General features: G+C 43.6%; 1 protein-coding gene across 2 annotated transcripts in view; it reads left to right on the forward strand.

Annotated features, from left to right (window-relative positions):
• The window catches only part of LOC139929832 (peripheral myelin protein 22-like), a 111,016-nt gene extending 88,845 nt beyond the window's left edge, over nt 1-22,171 (forward strand). The window contains exons 2-6 of one of the 2 annotated variants that reach the window (XM_071922879.2): nt 18,658-18,742; nt 19,574-19,663; nt 19,860-19,953; nt 20,082-20,222; nt 20,491-22,171. In XM_071922879.2, the coding sequence (XP_071778980.1) occupies nt 19,586-19,663; nt 19,860-19,953; nt 20,082-20,222; nt 20,491-20,648 (471 nt within the window). In that variant the 5' untranslated portion in view covers nt 18,658-18,742; nt 19,574-19,585 and the 3' untranslated portion in view covers nt 20,649-22,171. Of the gene's footprint in view, nt 1-18,601; nt 18,743-19,573; nt 19,664-19,859; nt 19,954-20,081; nt 20,223-20,490 lie in introns of those variants that run through there. The other variant, XM_078284966.1, reaches the window with a different exon arrangement.
• Nucleotides 22,172-22,967: the final 796 nt, after the last annotated feature.

Below are 22,967 nucleotides of genomic sequence, written 5' to 3' on the forward strand. Positions count from 1 at the left end.
ATGCTCAGTGTAAATTAGAGTTAGCAGGGCTGTAAAGCTAATGGAGAAGCATTGGCCTGCAGTAACTATAAACCATGGTGTTACTACAGGAAGCCAGAGTGGTGAGGAGCAGCGTGTACCAAACTGGAGAGGGGTAGACTGTAGACTGTGGGTAAGAAGGTGTTTGTTTTTCCATTTTCCCACCAACAAATCACTTTTTTCACCCTGGATACAGCTGAAGTCATAATTAAGACGGTTATACAGATTTCTTTGAACTGACATGAATAGGGTATCCTCCTTCTACTTATCTGTCATTATTTTTGCAATCAAGTTGGAACTGAAACGTGTTTTGATAACCACTTCCTTCCTTGTTTGTCTACATCCGAGCAGCTGCAATGGTGCAGCTGAACTGAGTTTGCGAAAGATTGTGGACTCCTCTGTAGTCCTTAGGCGGCCTTCAGGTAGAATCCAGTTTCCACCACTACTTGTGAGGAGGGTTTTAGGTTATGCGTTGTTGAACAACACCAGTGAACCAGCAGGCACAGTTAAACCAGACACTAGTATTTGGTGTTTATTGTTACCTGTTGTTTTATATATTTGAAAAAAACGTTGCTATGTTTGTTTTGTTGTGTTCTGAAAGAGAAGACACAGCCGCAGATGCATGAGCATTAAGAAAATAGCTTGTTATTTTTATGCAAGCTGCAGTGAGTGCTACAGCAACTCGACTGCATCTCTTGCATCATTAAAAACCATGGCTAGATTACTGAGTTTGAGTGGTGTTGACTGGTTTCACTGCCGTAACTGAAACTGACAGTTGTGCCAAATCACAATTTCTAGCCGCAAATAATTTTAGTTATGGAGCTGACTGTTGCGGGAGCCTGTCAAATCTTCCTGTCTGTTGAAATTAAGTTGATGAAAAATACTAAGTCTTGAAAAATACAAGAAGAGTGTAATTAAATATTGTTCAAAGACTCAATCTCCTGCAGAAAAGAAAGGAAAACAATGAATTTAATAACTGGATATTTATGTTCCCAGTCACTGAAACACTAAATATTATTTTTAAGTAAGGCTAAGCATATTTCACTTGCTCAGCAGTCAAATATTCAGTCCTGTCCATGCTTCAGTAATTTTGAGAAGATTCTGTGTGAATGGGAAGTTTTATGTGGAGTTTGTTGCCCTTTCCTGTACGATGTTGTATATTATTATGCCTTACTATTTCTTCTTTGTGTAAGAATAATGTATATTTACAGTCCTTTTTTCCGTATTATCCGAAATAACCTATATTTTTCAATAAAAGAAAAGCTGAACATCTTTACTCCTGTGTGTTGTTACTGCCTCGTGATCTTTTCATTTTGTCTCGATAACTCAGAAGATAATGCAGTACATGTTGCGGTCCATGTGAAGTGCAACTCAATCAAGCAGCGTTTACAAAGGAATTCGTCGAGTGCCTCCTGCTTCCTCTTGCTATTCTTGGGGTCTCCCAGTAGAGGAAGGAAGGAAGCAATTGAGGCATAGTTGGACGTGTCTCTCCGAAGCATTAGCTGTGCAAGCGGAGAATGATGTGATGACTCATGGGTGTATGTGGGGGCGGGGAGAACAGGCCAAAATGTAAAAGTTAAAGAAAAGAATATTCTTGTTTTACAGTAAAAATTGGCCTTTGTTGAAGCATTTATCTACTTCAGCCATGAAAAAAGGCCTGTTTTATGGTTTGTGTTGCTGGAGGTGCCTCTGACCCCCTTGTGCCCCCGTGGAGCAGCTGGACTTGGTCTCCCTCAATGTCACCCATGGGGACAGATGGGGGGGATGGGGGCAGGATGGACGACAGAGAGGGGGAAATGTTTCATCTCTTTGTCCTGGCGGGCTACCTGATCACAGATGGCTGGATTGATGAACGGTGATGGGACGTGATGTCTTCTCGCCATGCTGGTTAGAGGTTGGACGACCCTTGCCATCCCGTGGGAGGAGAGCATATAGCCGCTATCATGGACTCTCACTATAGACAACATAGCAGTAAGCCCTGCTATGTCTATCATCCATAGTAAACTATTAAACACTCCACAGCCCAGAGTATGGAGCAGAGTTCAATTTTGTTCACGCTTCCGGCTGACTGTTGAAGACTTCAGCCTGGATCCCCTCGCATTAAAACAGCTCCATTCCTCTTCGGTGTCAGTCTTATTCTCATTCTGCCCTTCACCTCCTCCTTATCTGGCTGGGACGTTTTATCTCTTTCCACTTTCAGTTTTTCTCAGTCACATTATGCCACAGAGCTCAGTCTACCAGAGGGCCAGAAAAAAATAAAAGCCGTTATTCTTATGCTTGCGCTAAGAACAGGCCATTTATATTGATTGTTGTGATCAATATAAACCAGTGGCGCTATTGATCCTACTTTTCTCTGTCTGTATGAAGCTATTAGTCTTTTACAGATTGTTTGCTTGCCTGTTTGTTTGAAAGAGAGAGAGAGACTAAATCTTCACCAGTCACCACGTCTTTCAACAAGTCTTCATTTTATCACTGAATTCTTTCATTGCCTTATGCTGCTGATCCAGCATCATGGACCGGCTCACTCACTCTGTCCAACTCTTGTTATCTACTGCCATCTAGTGGTTGTGTGCAGCCCACATCTGGTGATGGGTGTGTCTCTGTAATCACTGAAATACGATCTGACTTTAGGGTATGGGTAGTTCCGACTGAGTGTGTATATTCATCTAATGAATGTATCATCTCACGCTCAAATAATTTGTCAAAGGCCTAAACCATGTTGGCTGATCAGTTGCTTTTTAAAATATATATTTTAAATAGCCTTTAGGTTTACAGTGTCTGCAACAAATTAAAAGCAAAAATTCTCCAGCTCCTTAACAAGACTGTCCAATGAGATTATTTGGATGAATTGCGTTAAGAAGCAGTAGTTGTCCCACACATTTGAACTTAACACAGGAGACCACTGATTTGTTGGGGGGGGGGGGACGTGATGTCACGTCCCTCCCCCCGTAGAGTCTCGTTGTAATTGGAGTCTGGCTTGCAGCTGTTTCTCACTCTCAAACACCCTGGATGTAGTTTCTCATCTGCTTCAGTGGCTGTCAAATGTCATTTCCCCTTGGGTTCCAACTCTCTTTGAGAAACGTATTTTCTTTTTCCCGCGGCCAATGGGAGGCGCTCACTGCCTTCAGGTTTAGTATGCCAGCAGCCCCGGCCTAGACCCGGAGCCTTTTCCGCCAAATTCCATGAGCAGACTTGCAATTCTTCTAGGAGGCCGACGGCATGCTGAAATCTGGAAAGCATTAAACAACCTGCTGGTGGAGGGGACTGGGGAAGGAAAGGTGGGGGCGGACGAGGGAGGGAGAGGGGAAGTAAAAAAGTGGGGGATGGGGGAGAAGAGGAACAGAATGCATAATTGTTCATCTACCGCCTTTTGCTTGGCTCTGCTCCCTCTCCCCTCCCATATCTACACATACACACTAGCGTGTGAGACCCCCACCCCGCCCCCCAATCCGGACCACTCCCCAGAGTCACCCCAACCCGAGCCGCCCCAACATTTTTCTTTTATGTTTGCAGCAGTTTTTTTGCAAGTACTTTTTTATGGGTCATAAACAAACAGGCGTTTCTGCCATGCAGTTTTGCACTGAGGGAGAGAGGTGGTGGAGCGTGTGGGTGTGGTGTGTGTGTGTGAGAGAGAGAGAGAGAGAGAGAGCGAGAGCGAGAGAGAGAGAGATAGAGAGAGATAGAGAGTGTATGGAGTTGTTTGCTGGCACAGAGTTGGAAGGCGAGCGCTACGGTCCAAAGCCCCGAGTGTGTGTTTGTGGTTGGGAGCGAGAAAGAAGAACTGGATGCCATCCAGACATCCTTTCCCAAGCTTTCATACACATATCTCTGACCAAATGTATGCACAGTATCTGGGAGGGCATACTGTACCCGAGTGAGAAAGCCCGCCTTTGAGATTATGTGTGTCATCTGAACTGCCAAGATACGTTTTCAGAGTGATGTACAGAGTCAGAAAGAAAGAAAGAAAGTATGACAGAAAGAACAGGGTTACAGACAAAAGAAATCTGTGGAACAGTTCATCTGCCAGGGAATAAGATTTGTGTTTTAACTGTCAATTTCAGCAGAATATAATGTTGTTTATATGTAAAGGTCGTTTAGTCTTCTCTCGTTATCTGCTAGGATAATATGTCTCACTGTATTAATATCAAATCTGAGTTATTATCCATGTATTCTCATTATGCATTCGATAAAGACACCCCTGCTCAACTGTCTCTCCTCCTACAGCGAGGGCGATGGCTGGTTTGTTATCGATTAAATCTCAACACTTATCAGTAGAGTCATTTCTCTTTGCCCTTTCAAGTATTCCACATCGCGCTTTAGTTCAATCTCCAAAGGTTGAAATGACAAAACTAAACGGGAAAACAATCAAACTAACTAACTAAATCATTAGCAAAACATTTTTCCTTTGTGTCCTCGAAGAAAGGCCAAGGTATTCAGCTAGGATCGCAGGCTAGAGCGCAACGGATATTGGTGTTAACAGGAGCAGGGAACATAAACATTCCAGTACCCAGCGTTGACCCCCCGACCCCTCAACCCTGGATCTGCAGCGATGGCAGCAGCAGACCACACACACATGGTGGGGGGAGGTACAAGCTTCTCCAGTGTCCTCCCTTTAAAGAGCTTCAGATGCCTGTGCGGAGGATTGTGGAAAAAAAAATCACCCCATCCTCTAAACATCAGTGCAGTCGTCCCTCTCAGGGATTTGTTGCTTGCGCAGGTAACTCAGATTCTGGGTATGGCTTTCTCAGATGGAAAAGTTATTCCAAGGGAAACATTGGTCCTGTCTCACTCATTCTTCTCCAGTCCTTGTGCAATGAGCAGTTTCCTTTATAAATCTGGAGATTGTGTCATAACTTCTTTGGGCTGGACTCAAATCTTCTGTCTTAAAATGTGTTTTTCCGTCTAGCGCAGCCAGAATTGCTAAATCAGCCTTCAACACAGCAGGGATAAAACCATGTAGTCAACAGAGTTTTATTGTTCTTTTTCACTATGAATGAGCAAACAGCTGGGCTAATATATTCCAACATATTAAGCTGCCATTCGGCCACGTTTTGATGTAATTATTTTCAGTTCAAAGTAAATCATCTTTATATCAACTTCCAGAGCGATCTCTTTGGATTCATCGTACCCTTTTCGCCCAGCATGTAGCACTAACATCCGAAAGTAGACGACTCATTTTTACCACAATCACAGAAACAATGATTCATCCCCTCATTTTCCATTCTCTCTGCTTCTGTCTGTGTAATACTGTTCTAACCCTGTCTCACTCTGCTGAAGAGAAGAGCAGCTCCTGCAGCCATGTGCGTCCCCAGGAGGCCCGGCCTGGCCCGCACTGAGCCATGACCACATCGGATGGGGCTGGGGGCTCCGCTGCTCCGACCCCCCTCATGTCTGCCTCGGGCCGCTTCCCCGCCAAGGCCCGTCCACGGCTGGCTGGCAATGAAGGGAGGATAGCAGCCTGTGTGCCCCCGCACATATACTCCTCCACATACCCACATTCTTGTGGTCGCTGTCAAATGTAAACCTTGTATCTCCAAAAAACATTTTTGATAATATACAAAACATTCAACTTGAATAATATGTCACTTAAGCAGAGCGCTACATGTATTTATTTTTTTTATGTTTATATATGGGTGTTACTATAACCTTGTGCAGGCTTCCATTGGTACATATTTGTATATTTTGTTACTTGGCAACGGTCTTCTTTGAGAAGCTGTGCATATGATTAAACCTTATTATATGATGTCTTCAGTTGCCTCTGTTCATATACAGTATGTGATTGGTGTAAAAAAAATATATATATATTATTTTCAACAGCAAAAGAAATTGGAGTTATGGGATTTACGATACATCTTAAAAGGTTTAATTGAGAGAAAAAATTGACTTATTTCCCTTTCATCAATGAGCAGAGTTAGCCAGTGTTGATAAAAAGAGACCTCAGATGTTGATCACATAGTGAGGCTACATCCTTGTCAATACTTGGCGCCGTCCCAGCAGAGGCCGTATGTCCACACAATACCCTCCTTGTTTGGCAGACACTGCATGCCTACTGTGAAGAGAGATGGTCTAAAGCTGACCAGGAAGTGAGGGATCACAGAGGGTCACTTCCCATAGGCCAACGTTAAACTTTGACCCTGTAGTCCTTCTTCAACTTAATCTTCCTTCTCTGCTGCCATAATGACTAATACTACCCACTCATTCTCTGCAGGGAGAGGAGGAACTGAAGGACGTACATTCTTAGAGATGGATGTGCCTTTCAGAAAATGTGTTGATTTGGAGTGATGATTATAAGGCAATAAGTGGTTCCTTTTATTCAACCCTTTTCTTTTATTCAGCACCTCTTTTATTTTTCACACTCAAAGGATATTTTTTTTCATTTTGGCCTTGAATGTACAAAAGTAGACTGCTGAACATTGGCAAGTTCTGCCAAACTAATTTCAGCTTTTCGAATTCTCATTTCTGCTTTAGATTAAAGTTCTCCCTGAGCAGATATTCCTTCTGAAGTGTTAATTTTTTTGCTCTTCCAAGCAAGTGTCAAAAAGGACAACTTCTTACGCAACCGAGGACATCACCTCAAAAGACTTCCGACTTTGTGGCTAAATTAAAGGGTATTTAAACTCTCCAGTCCCCCAATTCACCTCTTACTTCAGACTTGGCCCTGCGAGACGAGGGGTGGGTTCTGGCCTCTGTGCATTCCTCCATCAGCTTTATAAGGCACACAGCGTCCACTGTTCGCATAGGGCAAACCACAGTGATTTCATAGTGCACCCACTAATATCAGCACTGGCTGAGCCAATCAGACAGACTTTTCCATTACAGTCCATCACCTTCCTGTTTTCAGACCTCTTTATATGCGGAACCTCCAGATCACTCGTGGAAACACTGCAGCGACTTCAAGGCTCGTTCGTTTTCCCTCCTCAGATCTCACCGCAGCATCATAAATCAGGGTGTGTCCAGAGATAGAGAACGACACCAGGGAAGAGCCGAGAAGAGGCCCCAAGTGCAGCGTACAGGCTACACATGTGGAGAGATGATTTTAAAATGTACTGTACTGGGTGTTGTTCTTCCATTTAACAACTCCGTCATCCCATTTGTGCTCCCCTCCCTCTGGCTGTGGCTCCCTGCGGGCTGAGCTGGAGAGGAGAGGGGGAAAAGTCCACCCGACACTGGCTCTGTCCGCAGTCCTGCAGGCCAGGCTCCGACTCTCCTCCTCCTCCACAGCCATGGGACCTGTTAAGTTTACACAAGCAATCAGAGCTGGCAGACCACAGACAGATGCTATGTGTGTGTGTCTATGTGTGTGTGTGGGTTGTGTTTATTTCCTTCCTTCTGATTATTCAATGACTGAATTATGTAGCATCCACATTTCACTTCAGCAGAACAGTTAAACACTTCACTTTTTAGCACGCATACCCCATATCAGTTCAGGAACAAGCAGCCAAGCTGCAATACTAGCTGACCAGGGTGTCCTGCATAGTGACTTAAGTGAGTGATTTTGAAAGTCCAAAACATCAATTGAACACTCACAGATATATATTTATCTGCTCTATGTTTAACTTTTCAAGGAGTCATTTTGCCTGTTTGCAGTAATTAATGACCAAAGTCAGAAAAAAAGACTGAACACCTGTGGTAAATATGGGTTATCAGCGAAGCCGCTGTCCTGCATGCCATGACAGTGTGCATATCAAGACATGCATACTAAAAATGTAAATGTTCAATCAAAGTCAAATACTGGATAAAAACCAATGTCTTACAAATAATATTATTCTATGAAAATACAGGCTAGACACAGTATGGAAAATCAAATTCTCTCTGCCTCTTTTTCTTTCTCTCTCTGAAGTGTAGCCTATGTGCAAGTGTAAATGCAAGTGCAAGTGTATGTGTGTGTGTGTGTGTGTGTGCGCGTGTGTTTGCGTGTGATAAATGTTCCTCGCCGAGCCAGTAAATGTTACAATAAAACACACACACAGCCACACGGAACCTCAAAAACAGCGCCGCACAATCATTTGATCTCTTCATCAACCCAAACATTCACACATGTGTTGCGAGACATTTTTCTTTCTGCCACGGGTGGATTTAAACTTGAGATTTAAATCTATCTGCGGTGTTTATTTTAAACATAAACACTCGGCGTCGGACGGTTTTTGCATGTGATATAGAGGCGTGTCTGGCTCCGAACGTGGACGATGCAGCTGAGCATGAGGCCACCTTCTGGCTTCGCTGCGTCAGACGACTGCCTCTTGGCGGTGGATCTAGCATGGTAAAGCCCGGGTAAAGCCTCCTCCACCCTCTCCATCTGTAGCTGTTTACTCTGATTGACAGATTGCAGGGATGCTCAAAGAGGCAGAGAGAGTTGTACCAGATTCAGCTCAAGTCAAGCAGTGCCTCATTCACACTACAAACTCCAGAAAGACGTCATGTTGACAGTGTAAACCTCAAAGTTTATGGGAGTGGGGCTGTGCGAGCCCATGTGGGGTGTGGATACGTGTGTGTGTGCGCGCGCGTACTCTATGTGCGTGTTTGACCGACTGTAGTGAGCAGATCGGCGCGCGATGGAAACGAATAGAAAAAGGAATGTTTAAGTAATCATCGTCCAAATCGGCTTTTTCACTATTCTCCCGCTGCATGCTCCAGCTGTGCTGCAGCTCAGGGCCAGCCAGGAAGTGCTGGTGGGGGAGTGTTTGGGGCGGAGGCAGGGTGAGGTCACCGTGCCGCTGGCCCCTGGGATGGGAGGATAGCTAAGAGGAGAGAGAGACACTCAGCCCACTGTTACAGCTCTATCCATCCTTCCTCCTATTCTCAACGGAGCCCTTCATCAGCCACATACAGCATGTCCAAAGCCGGCCAACACACGCTCTACACTGTGGAACGCTCTGCTCATACACTGCTACCCTTTTTTAACACCATCAAACATTGCCCCGTCTCTATACATATACATACACACACAGAGAGACATGGATAGTGGGAGTGAGTCACACACAGTGCCTTAGGGCATATTTAGAGAGCACTGTGTGAGTGCCTGGCCCTGCATGCTTGGGATGCCTTGGGTGTGACCAGGGTGGCCTGCGTCTGTGTGTCTGTGTGTGTGTGTGTGTGTGTGCGTGTGTTATGGTCCCTCCAGCTGCCTGTCGTCTGCTGCCTGTCCCATCAGTTCTCACTGGGGGAGGAGAGCCAGCCAGACAGCAACTTTCAGGCAGACACCGCACTCACACCATGGAGGAAGGGCTACTCAATGGAAAGTAATGCTGATAGGATTAGGAATTTCCTGGTCACAAACTAGGAAATTTAGCACTGGTCATTCTTGTGTCGTTATGCTGTGGCACTGTGGCGCTGATCACCTCACACTCCTCATTAAAATTCGAAATGAATGAACGAGTTAAAATTCAATAAGCACACTGAGAGGGTTGGCAGTCAGCTCCCTCTCGTTTGTCACGCAGATATTCTTTGGATACGGTTAACTTCAATATGGAGCCAAGAGGTGAAACAGTTTTACCGTCACCACCGCTGAGTTTCCAGTTTTTCGCAGAGTTTCCAGTCAAAGCAGTGTGCAACAATTACACCATATTCAGTCTGGTGATTCTCAGGCCGAGGCCGGCCCAGCCCACTCCCTCCTCCCACAGCCATGTGTGTAGTTTTTACAGACTGGAGATCTACAAACCCAACCATGACCTCAGAGAATTAAATGCTCTCCTTGGAAAACCCCCACGTCCCTGAAGATGCATTGTAGGGTGTCAAACTGCAGCTGCATTGTGTGACTGCGTGTGTATTTTTTTGGTTGGCTTGTGTGTGTGTATGTATGCGTGTGCATATGTGTGAAAGAGAGAGAGAGTGAGAGAGAGAGAAAAAGAGAGAGCGATTTTGTTTGTGGGTACAAATGTGTGACTTTCTTCCAGAGCATATGTGTGTAACTAATGTCTTGTGCCCGCTTGTGACTGTTTTCGTAGTATGTAGCCTGCATATGTTTGTACTTGTGGGAGTTATAATACTATACGTGTGGTTATTAAGCCCAATAGACTGACATTAAGTCTTGCAGGAGCCCAGCTCTTTTAACAAGGCTGAAGTTGAGCTATAGGCCCACTGTAATGAGAGCCCAGGTAATTGTTTTGAAAGGGTAACTTTATAATGGAAAAATAAAAAAAACAACTGCTGTTTCCAATTAAGTCTTTCCATCCCATCCCCCCACAACTCTGAAAAAAAAAAAAGTTGAATCCAAACTGCCATGCTATATTTTCTTCTCTGAGTTCAGCCCTTGCCTACACCATATGGCCAAGCACGGGATTTAATGTAATTTTTCCGCTTGCGCATACTAAACCTCAGTTTTTGGTCTTGGAAGATGGCTAAGGCCCTATTTAGAGTCACACTTCTCCAATAGGAGGAATAGATGAAGAAAGGACATAGTGAGTGTTGAAAATGTAAAGATATTGTTTTCTTTCTTTTGCAGCCGTACTTCTTGTTTTCAACCACACCCAACTTTTTTTTTTTTTTTTTTTTGTCATGAAAGGGTGAACCTCATTACATAAAGGAACTGAGCGGAACACATGTTTTGAAACACTCACATGGGTGGGGGAGCAGACCAAGGTCTCATCTGGAATGCATAAAGCATAACAATACATCCCAACATCCCTCATCACTCTGGATCAAGAGCGAGGTTAGACTGGGATGGGAGTGGGTGGGATCTGCTATGTCTTATATCCTGCCGGAGTAGTACGGGCCTTTGCTGTATTCTGTCTCTGTCCCAATAGGCCAAATAGTTCTTCCGCTAGTTGTGTAGTAATATTCTTACTATACATGTGAGGACCAGTTTGAGTTATGAGTATGAAAAATAAGGACGTTTGGGGGCATGGCGGACATCTTGGAAGATCCTCAGATCCTCACTTAAAAAAGGGGCTACTTTAGAGTTTGAGTTACACTGCATTCACACTGCCATCAATGTAGTTGATGACTTGGCCACTTTTGATACACTGTGGGTGGTGCTGAAGTTGATTAGGATAACATCCCACAGAGAAATATAATTAACTATACATTCTCATGCTAATTTGAATTGTATTTTGTTTTCCTATCAAAGAATAACTTGTGCATCTTGATGTTGGGTTACGGTTAGACAGGGTTTTTCTTATTTAACCATGACCAAAGCCTTTCCCTAACCATAACCAAATTGTTTTAGTTGCCTAACCTTAACCATAACCTTAACTGTAGCCTTAACCAAAGTTGTTTTACTTTCCTAAACGTAACCATTAGATGTTAAAATGTCCAATTCATGCTATTGTCACATAATCAACTGAATGCAACGTTAGGGTTAGAACTAGGGTTAGGTTAAAGTTGTAATCTGTGACATTTTGGGGATTTTGGCGACATCTTTGGTGATAAGCAATAGTTTCTATGTTTTACTACATGTGTTTCACTACACTTCCCAGAGATCACTTGTCAACCAACAGTGTTGCCAGTTCTGTGACGTCTTTTTCCTTGGATTTTCTGTGATACATTTTTGAGTTTCTGTGGGTAACAGTCTGGTTAGCCATGGTGGCTAACACTGCTCATGCTAACTACCCAGTTCTTCTACTTATTCCAAAAAACTGCTGTTTGCGGGAAACGTTTAACACATCACTCCCTGTGCACAGAGGATTTTTCCTGGGTGAAACCTATCCAACACCAGGTGTTCAGAACATTAAATGTAGCAAAATTTAAAAACTTTCATGAATTGGGTATTGGTTAAATCACTATTGTGTTATATAAATTGGCAAAAGAGAGTAGCAAAACTGTCATATTTATATGAAAATGTCAGCTTATTACTTAGGGTTAAGGGTAAGGGTTTAGGCTGGGCAGGTTAGGTCTTGGGGTTAGGGAATGAATGACTGTAATGGAAGGTTCTTACAAGTCCAGTAATTCCACTTGTGTTAGGGTTTGGCTGTGAGTTTGTGCGTGTGTGTTTTCCGTGTGTGTGTGTATCATTCATGTGTGGATTTATAACGCATGCCGGTGCATCGCTGTATCTGTCAGAATTTATCAATCTACCCTTCCCTCCTCCACTCTGCCACTGAGAGGAGCTGTCAGTGGGTGCGGTGCGGCTGTTGTGTGAGTGGCTGCTCTGGGCGGCAGTCCAGACCAGAGCCGACGGATGAGCACACGCAAGACAGATTCACTACTCCAGCAGGCTCTGCTGTTTGACCACAGTTTCCCTTGGCCAGCCCACTAAACAGTCACCAGGCTAGCTATCCTGTGTGTATCCCATGATCCAAAAGCCAAACCAGTTTGACCAGCCATCTTCCTCTACAAACGCCAACGGGAAACCCAAACACTGGATTCCGTCTGCCTCCCGGTGTCAAGTTTCAGCGGCTGGGTGACTCATAAGTAATGACCCTGATCTAGAGAGAGATAAAACTACAGCCTGTTTAGCAGCATGCTTAAGCATGATTGTATTCATGTTCCTCTTTTACCTCCTTCCTCTCACACAACGCAGCAGCCCCTTAGCTAGCTGTTCTATCATGAGGCTAATATCCGTTGACCACACCTTCCAGCTGTTTCATGCAAACGCTTAATCAGATTCATGGCCAAGTGTAACCATGTGTAAAGACCTCCCGACGACCTCAGGGTACCATCGCTATCAGAGCTGCTTCGGCCAGCACTAACCATGTCAACACATCTTTCCTCAGAAAGTAAACGAGCTTGGTGCTAGGTGTTTACATTGGCCTGTCGTGGCCTTTGACCCCAGGAGAAGTTGTGCAGAGTGTTCGAGGGAAGCTATCACAAATGAATGCCTAGACTAACACAGTAATAGCCAGTCATAATCAGTTCCTTATTGCCCAGGTAGACCCAGTAACTACAAGCAACTACAAGGTGTTGGCAACGCCGGAAGAAAGAAAATATTTGCTGGCACAACACCTTTCTTGGCACAAAATCCTTTGGCTGCTTGTGAAGGAAGTGTTGCACTGTTAGCTGTCAAAGGAGCATGGATACACTGCTTGGAAAAGATAGCATAGTAGCAGGAGCGAGTTATGAGAAAAACACTGATAACAAGCAGATGAGAATTTTTTCTTTGGGGCGGCAGAAATGCAGGGGATTTTAGCTGCAGATCTCAAAGCACGGTGACTCATATGACTCTGATTGTTTTTCAGACAAAATTCACAAATTGACATTTACCAACTGAAGAACTTACAAGCATGAAGTGTGTCTGAAGCAGCTTAGATATTTACTCGTAGATAACAGAGCCTGTGTAGAAATCTGAGCAAATTGGATTCTTTCATAACTTTTTATTGCTTCATTCCAAGTCCCTGAGGCCTTCATCACCCTGATTCTAAGCAACAGTCTGCTGGTCTTGCCTATTGGGATGTGTATGCTGATGACATCGACTCCAACAGGAAGCCAGGAGCTAATGATTAGCACATGTTTAGGATCACTGGGGTGCCACAATCTGGAGTTCGTCATGGCGTACGTCTGTGATTTATTTGGTTGTTGTTGCTTCTCAGAGAGGGGCAGGCCCAGGTCTAAAGGGAGAGAAGCGAAGCTCGCTCCCCTCTCAAATATCTTGGCCTGCTTTATCTGATTTCGCCTCCCCGCCAGTGGAGATCTTCAGCTTGGTCACGGTCCATTTTGGAGCTTCAGAGTTTAAACTGGGAGAGGTGAAACGGGGCATGCACCGCGCAGATGCTTTAATGTGATCCTGCTTTATGCTTGAACATAGACCTGTATGTTATTTTTGCTCTTGCTCACACACAGCAGAGGAGTTTTTGACCAACCTTTTAAAGATAAGCTGCGGACAGAAGGCATTGGAATGTGAAGGCTGGGCGTATTTAAAGCATCTGAAGCCAGTCAGTGAACTTGTATGTATGTCTATCTATGTGTGTGTGTATGTGTGTGTGTGTGGGTGATTGTGTGTTGTGTGCAAGCATGTACATATAGTGTGTTTGTCTATGTGTCAGTGCCTGGTGCGTGTCAGCATGCATTCCAGTATCAGTGTCATTGTGTGTGAACAGACTTTTAACATGACCTTGCCAAGTGTGCAAGCCTGTAGCGGTAGTTAGGGCTGGGTCCTCCCCTGCTCCTCCCTGGCCCCTCCTGCCTGCTCTGTGGTCTGTTATCTGATAGTCACTAAGTGGCGAAACACAAACACTCAGGACAGCACAGTGAGGCCAGTTCATCCCCAGAGGGCCGGGCACCACGAGGAAGGAGCTGTGGACATCCTGGAAAGCAGAGAACATCTCAACAAAAAGAATGTCGCTGTCAATGGAAAAAAAGGCTTTGGTCTCAAACTAGACATTTGATACTGCATTCTGATCAAACCAAACCACAACAGAAATGGGCCAAACTAAGCCAAGCTATAACAGAAGTTTGAAGTTCCGTGAGCTATTCAGTGTCTGAACTTTGTGTCTTCACAGTACTTTACTGATTAGATTGCAAGGTTTTCCCAGCTTTGGGGACCCACAGATGTCAGATAGATGACATAAGGATTTTTTTCTGGACACGCCTGATGGGTGTAGTAAGCTACTCCTGGTGACATTTGACCAGGCTGACTTCAGAGCTTGAGTGTTTCCTCTTGTTTTGGCAGTGGGTTCCAGAGGTGAGGGAGCACCGGGGCGTTCCACCATCTCTTCGTATCCCCACAAGTCAAATTGCCTGTCCAGCTGTCCCACTAAGACGCCCTCCAGCCAGCCAGGCCAGGCTCATGTCCAAAATCAATCAAAACCTATTCCCTAATCGCCTTACTCTTCCCTGAGTCCCTTTCCTGCATACCGGAGCTGAAACAGTCCAAAACAGTCACTAGGCCACTCCCACTGGTGGAGCTCAGTGTCGTTTACCAGGGCTGGGCTTGAACTGAGTCTGAGTCACACCACGACACAGCAGACTGTTCCAGTAAAACACTTTCACTCTGATACAAGCCTCGACTTGACTTTGATACAAGCCCTGATGCGAACCCAGAGTGATTTTGCTTTCGTTTAAGCCTAAAAAAAACAATTTACCTTCTCAATATTAAGGAGAGTTGTTGAGTAGATGCACAAGCTCAGTTGTCAGTGTTTGGAAAGAGATGGCTGAGACCTAAACAGCACTGTAGCTCTGAGGTACAAACTTTTTGTTTCTGCTAATTTCTTTTGGTTAATTTCTTATAAAAGTGTTGAAATATGTTCCAGAAAAGGTACTTTGTGTGAAACCTGAATTTTTGTTCAGGAATAAGTTTGTCACACACACACACACACACACACATATTGCAATGTGACATTTGTGTATTGTAAGCCCATATGGGCTGTCCATACTGAAATAAAATCAAGCAACAAATCAATCATATGTGTCTGTGAAGATTTAGTGCACGTCTGCCATGATATTCCATTCACTGGGAACTGCTTTCTACTTCACATGCTCAGATAGGCCATGAAGCGTAAAACAGTATGCTTGTGATTTCCTTCTCTGCGCCTCATCTGTGTGCTGATGAATTCCTCTATGAAGCAGGGCGTGTCAGTTTTAATGAAATTTCATCTACAACGTCACCACAATGGCAGTGACTACAGTTGTCAGTGGTGAGCTCCTCCGGCCTGTTTGCTTTGTAATCCTTCACTTTGAAAGGAAGAGAAGTTGCGTGCTTTCATTCAATGGGTTTGAGGGAAATGGCAGAGTCTGTTTGGATGATTTCCAGTGCTATCAGTCATGTAAGAAAGGTCTTAACTCTTCAGGGTAATGGTTGAGTTGCCACCGACAGCACCAAGTAATCAGTCAAAGAGATTGGCACTAATAGGTATACAGGGCAAAATGAGAGAAACCAAACACACGTATCTTTTTAGAGCCTCCTCACAATCATTGGGGCTTTTGGCAATGTATGCCCTCCCAGCATGTTGGAATATTTAAGTTATCATACTAAAACTTCAAACAATAACTGGTAACAATGAGTCATCAAAAGAAGCCACATGTGCATTTTTTTAGTAAAATCAATAAATAGATTCTTGATTGCACTGCTGTTGACTGTTTCCCATCTTCTTCACATTTTTTACACACTTAAAGGTCCATTCACATCTAGAACGATAACAGTAAATATAATTCATAAAATAATTTAAATCATTCTAAGTAAATACTTAAAGGATAACTATAAAGGCCCATTCACATTTAGAACAATAACTCCAAAACCATCCAAAACTGTAACTATATTTTTGATTTGATCTCAGGCCTAATTTTTTTCTTTCTGGATGCAGAAACAACAATAAAACATTTCCGACCAATCAAAGTAAAGTTCTCAGAAAGAAGGGGCGGGAGAACTTGGTAGCTCACTGTAGTGATGGCTTCATCAGGAACTTATCACAGGTATGGTTGTAGTGTGAATGCTTGAGCAACAATGTATTGTTACAATTATCTTTATCGTTCTAGATGTGAATGGGCCTTTGCACTTCATCAGGAAAACATTCATTCTGCTGTGTATATTTCTAGTTAGTGAGTAACAGCACAGGATTGTGTGTGAATGCTGTCAGACCACCGGGACATTTATAGCCTCTCCTCACACCTGCTCCAGCTGGGCCAGTCAGGTTCGACTTCTCACCCTGCTGCCGCTGCTGGCACTGTCCTGCTCCTGACCACTCACTCCACTGCACCAATTACATCTTCATAAACAGCAACACATACAGCTGAGCGGTCGGCCCCCCTCGCCCCCAGCTCTGCCAGTAAAGGCAGTGCCTTGCCCAGCATCCCACAGCCAGCCCCGGCACCGGCCTGCAGTTCCTCCCCTCGCGTGTTTACAAACACAGACCACAGGAATCCACCTGATGAGCCAAGCTGGGAGGCAGCAATGCGCGGGAGAGAGAGAGAGAGAGAGAGAGAGAGAGAGAGAGAGAGAGAGAGAGAGAGAGAGAGAGAGAGAGAGAGAGAGAGAGAGAGAGAGAGAGAGAGAGAGAGAGAGAGAGAGAGAGAGAGAGAGAAGGGCAGGGAGCTCTGTGCCCTGACCACAGAGCTGCGTGCCCTTACTGCAGCTGGATCACCATCACCACTGCATCACGATGGATTCAGAATTGTGTGGCTGTTGTTTTGTCACTGTTGTCATTGCCGTTGTTTATATTTTGGTTTAGTTTTACAGCTTTGTCACTTGTGATGAAATGGCCTGAGACCGCAGTGTAATGAGGGATGAAGAGCCACGGCAGACTGCGGTGGCGACCGCCTCGATCATGGTCACTCATCCTTGAGTCTCGTGCGCTCGGAGATCCGAGGCGTTCCATCAATTTAGCACGAGTGCAGTAGAGCGCCATGTAAACTCCCTTTGGCGTTGGATGAAGTCTCCCACTCTCCCCAGACGCAGGAGTAAACAGAAGGCCTGCTTCACACACACCGGCATTCTGGGCATACCGCGGGGCCTCTAGAGGGCTGGTCTGTTCACACACACAAACACACACACACACACACACACACGCAAACAGACGGATGGATACGTGGATGGAACACCGCCGGACACATGTGTTTTACAGAGCTCAGTGTGCACAGTTCATGCAGTCAGTGGAGGTCAATAGGGTTGTCCAGCCACGTTCAACCATCTGGAACAAAGCAAAGAGTCATCCTGACTTCACTCATGCTATAGCTCAACTTGTTAGGAATTAAGGTGTGGCCCACAAACTATAATCTACACTGAATATACAAAATATTAGGGACATCTTCCTGATATTGAGCTGCAGCCTCTTTCACACAATCCACATCTCAACTGTCTCAAAGCTTAAAAATTCTCATCTAACTCATGTTTCTCTTTATCTAGATTTAATAAGGGAAATCATAATGGCTTTTACCTGGATTCACCTCAGGGCACTTCATGAAAAGAGTAGGCCTATGTGTCCTATAGGACTCCTACGATAAATTTTAGAAGTCTACCATACAAATATCACAACTATAAACTACAGTATATTTAATATCCTATAGGAATATTACAGGAATATGATAGTCACACCATAGGATATAAAACAAAATCATAAAGTAGGATAACCATAAACTCACTATTGAATACCATAGCCAAACTATAAGTCCTATTATTATAGGAATGCAAAAGCAGTCACCCATTAAAAAAAACAAAACTTGCATTTTTAAGGCTTTGCTTTGCTCAATACACACTACCAGTCAAATGTTTGAACACACCCGATTGAATGTACTATGTTTTTCATTATCTTAAAGCCATTTTGATCTAAAGGTTTATGCTTAAATGCTTGAAATTAGTTTTTTAAGACAAATAGTGAAGTTGATGCCTATGTATGAATTTCTTTCCAAAGCCTTTGCCTTTCCATCAAGACAAAGGGCGGCTACTTTAAAGAATCTAAAATATAAGATAGTTTTGATTTGTTTAACACTTTTTTTGGTCACTGTATAATTCCCTTTGTGTTATTTCATAGTTTTGATGTCTTTACTATTATTCTAAAATTTGGAAAATAGTCCAAATAAAGAAAAATGCAAAAAAACTATTGACTGTAGTGTATTACCATATTATAAATTCCCCATACTATCCTTTGGACTCTAGTAGGAAATTCATGGGGATAGGCTCCCACAGGGGAAAAAAAAAAAAAAAAAAAAAAAAAGGGAAAAGTTTTGGAGCGGCCTCTGGTGACGTGCAGGGCCTGCAGGGCGGTGTTCTCAGGCACAGAAAGAGTCCGGCTGGGGTGTGTGAGCCACATCTGGAAGAGTCGCTAAAGAGAAAGCTCTACAGAGCAGGCACTCAGTGATAGTTGCCCAACTCTTCACTTCAGCACTCCCTTTTCCACGGAAATAAAACCTCTACCTTTTTGTAAGTTGGACTATTTTGCGGAGCGCTTTTTCCTTTTTGTTTTACTCAGTGAGCTGTTTGTATTATTGACTTTTTCTCCACTCATACAATATGACTTCACCCCTGGACTTAAATATCGACTTTGGATTTATTTATAGCCTTCTCGCTCCGGCGTGAAAATGCTTCTAGGATATACTGTATAGTTTGCCGTTTTAACTGACTGAATCGGTCGTTTATCATCGCTGTATGTTTAGATGCGTCTATTGAGATTATACTGATAATGGCTCAGGCTCATGCACGGCGGCATTACGCTGGAATGTTTTCCATGCAGATGGGTTGAGTTGTTTTCGAGCAGCGTGCATTGATTCCTCATGAATCACTAGTTACGGCTCATCATCTGTTTATTTGCGTGACTTATAACTGATCTAGCCTGGCCTCTCTCCAGTAGGCTACATTTTTCACATATTATGCAACCATGCATAACTCTCACTTAATGAGATTTAATTAGTTCATTTTTTTTACTTGTAAACCAATTATAAAAGTTCCATCTTTGAAAATCAAGATCATAATCGATTTAGTTCATTTATGCAGCCCGGTTTAAAGCTCAACATGGAACATTTCAGGTCCATCAGGAAGACATTATAGTCCTCCCTTCATGCTTTTCACGTTTGAATGTAAGGGGATACTTTTCCCAAAATGAAGTAAACATTGTGGTTGGTGCAGCAGCGAGGAAACAGCGCCACCTGGCGTCGTGATGAGCCGGTGTTCAGCTGCACATCTGACTGGGGCTTTGGCGGTAGGTTCGTGTGGCTTGACTGCTGCTCTTGTGTCTCCTGTGTGTCTCATCTGCAGATCTACTTGAAAATGCTGCTCATCCTTCTCGGAGTGCTTGTCTTGCACCTTATCATCCTGGTTCTTCTCTTTGTGTCGACAGCTGCCAATGTAAGTTGAAGTCTTGTTACTATTTTTCAATCCACTTTAAAATTTTGTAAGGACATGATATGAATAAATATAGTGTATAGCTTCTTTTTTGTCCGATTGTCACCTCTCCCTGTTGGCTATCATAGCACTAGGCTCTTACTCTGCACTTTGGATGCTGCAGAAGTATTATATGGTTGTGTGTTGTTGTGTTTGCAAGGCCTGGACTGTAGGTGGGGGTAGGAGCACAGATCTGTGGTACAACTGCCTCACAACTAATGGAGGCTACCACTGCAGACCAGCCAGCGATGAAGGTTAGTCAGCATCTGTCAACCTCTCCTGACATACTATTTGACGCATTATGCCTTGATGAAATTGTGTTTACTGTGCAAATCCGTGCTCTCCGTCAGTATAAACCCATGCGTTTCTGTCTGACTTCTAGACTGGATCCAGGCAGTGCAGGCCCTCATGGTCCTGTCCGTGCTCTTCTGCTTCTTCTCCCTCATCGCCTTTGTGTATCAGCTATTCAGAATGGTCAAGGGCGGACGCTTCTTCTTCACCGCCGTCTTCCAGATCTTGTCCAGTGAGTACGACTTCATCGCACACTGACAGGTCACGCCCTGAGCAGATGTGGGAGGCGGCAGCCAATGCACTGTTACTGTCAGAGAGTTGTGACATCATTAACTGTCACTTACAGTCCACCAACGAAGTGGTAATTAACACACACTCTCCTTTTATTGTGTTACGCCTCTCTCTCTTTCCCACTGTCTTTTCCCCTCCCACCATTACTCTCCTCTTCTCTTCTCTTCTCTTCTCTTCTCTTCTCTTCTCTTCTCCCCTGCCCTCTCTAGGCCTGTTTGTGATGTGCGGGGCCATCATCTACACCGTGATGAGTCCAGATGGGGATCCGGGTGCGGCTTTCGGCTATGCCTACGTGTTGGCCTGGGTGGCGTTCCCTCTCAGTCTCATCAGCGGCCTCATTTATATCGTCCTGAGGAAGAGAGAATGAGAGAGGGAGGAGAGGAGGAAACAAGGAGGGGTAGCTAGGCGACCCCTAACCACAACACCGCACTGTGCCTACTGCCCACAGACCATAGACTGGCATCCCAACAACGCAACAAAAGTGCATGCGTCACTTTGATAGTGATAAACACAAAATGGAGACACCCGTCAGTGCTGGAGACGTCCTTTTTGCTCTATTTCAATTTTGTCACCATCACTTGAAAAATAATGTGTCCTGACTTTCAAACAGTAATTTGACAGCATTAGCTTTGTGTCCAGTGGTGACAGGGTGTCTCCAAAATGTGCTTAGAAATATGCAGGTGACGTATTGACTTTTGTTGCATACTGGCACCCCACTTCACTTCCACGTATCCATCATGTGTGAGAACAAAGAAGAGTAATCCTGCCTTGCTTCAGTCCAAAGATGTACATAGTGTCTGTGGTTTTTAGACATATTTATAACATTTTTACATACCTTTTTGTACATAGTGTTGTCAAGTTACGTTGTCATGCTCATTTACGCGATAGAGCTTGTGTCTCTATCACGGTTCATACAGCTGTGCCAAAGAGATATCGCTTTAGCAGCCAAAGTATCACGCTTTCTAATTGTTTTTTTGTCTTTTTTGGTTGTCACACGCTTTGGACCTATGTGCCTTTATTTGGAATATCTGTGTTCTTTTTGAAGGAAATGAGAAAAATCCTCAGAAATCAAAATAAGAAGTGTTAAATGATGAGGCTGAAGGAATGAAGTTATGCTGAATTATCATTGTACTTGATATGCCAAATAGAAATTGTTTTTGCATTTTCTATTCTAGTTTTGAAAAATGGTGCTTTTTAATCTACTATTCTTGAAATGTATAGCCTACTTTGTGTGCCATTTTAACATTGTTAGCAAGTGTCTCGTGTCCTGTGATCAGTTTGCTTTGTACAAACCCAACTTTGCATTTTTTTGTCAGTATTCTTCTAAATAAACCTTTTTGAAAGAAATTCTGCTCACTGTTCAAAGTTGAACTCCAATTCAATGCATGCTTCCTAGCGGTGGTCTACTTGGCAGAATGGACCACAAATACACCAGACTCCTAGACTGATGGCATTTAGCCTAGTTGGCCCACAGTGCAGCACAGACCCAGCATTTCTGGTTCAGTCGTCTTGTTCTGGACCAATGCTGGGTGTGCACTTAACTGTGGGATAGCCTGAGTATTGAATGATACAAGTCTGACATGCAGTACTTACACATAGCTTGTTGTAGTAGTTAAACTGAACCACTGGGTGGAGCTGGGATACACTATAACTCTCCTTCCTCCATCATTCACCTGAGGGAAGCACACTGTACTGTTGAAATCTCCAAGCACATCACAGTTATGCTTTGGCAAGATAAAGAATTCATTTTAAAGCATGTGGTGACTATGTGAGGGAAAGTTTGTAAATCAAAGTGACCAAGTGACCAATTTTAGCTTTTAAACATGAAAAAATGCATTGTTTCTGTATCATGTACAACATTCTATTAAATAAATTCTTTGTGATTTGAAATTAATTAAATGATTCTACAATATTTGTGCTTATTAAATATCATGGTAAAATAGCTTTTGCAATGGCTATAATATAAGAGGTATGTCCATTAATTTTCTGGCATCCAAACTATAAACAAACATGCTTAACTGAACACAAAGATAGCTCCACCTGCCTACAACTTGAGGACCAGCCTATCACAATGCTGGAAACTTGGCACCATGTAGGCTACAGGCACTAAATGTTTCAGCGGACATCAAGGGGTATCGTTAAATGTGGTTGAGAAAAAAATGTCAGCATTTCAAGGAATAATTGCAAAAAAAAAAAAAAAAAAAAATCAATACAAAAAGCAGACATGTTTTCCTCATTAGCCACTATGCAGGATTGTGCAGAGATCTGTCTTCAGCCTAACAAGTTCTCCTGACAGATTCTCACCACCATCTTACATATCAAATGTCTGACTTACCACACAACAGAAAACTCTCATCACATGAAAATATGCTTGCACATGTTTTTATGTCGATTTAATTAAGAATTCTGCATTTTCATCTGCATCAGGCAAGTAATACCTGCTCTGGGAAGCACACAGATACTCCAATCAGCTGTTCAGCCCAGTGGTGGCACTTATAGCATATGTAATCCAAGCAAAGCTCTGGTTTGGGGTAAGTTACTATAAAATAATTGGACACTGAGAATTTAGGAAGGTGTAGGGATGACCATTGGACGGCAGAAGAACCTATAATCCAGGGTGCAAGTATTTGTTTTAGTCTGCAGCCCCGGGGAAGAGCCCATCAAATGGATTCTGTCCACCTTCTAA

This window comes from Centroberyx gerrardi, chromosome 7 (genome assembly GCF_048128805.1).
Source record: "Centroberyx gerrardi isolate f3 chromosome 7, fCenGer3.hap1.cur.20231027, whole genome shotgun sequence".
Taxonomy (NCBI): Eukaryota; Metazoa; Chordata; class Actinopteri; order Beryciformes; family Berycidae; genus Centroberyx; species Centroberyx gerrardi.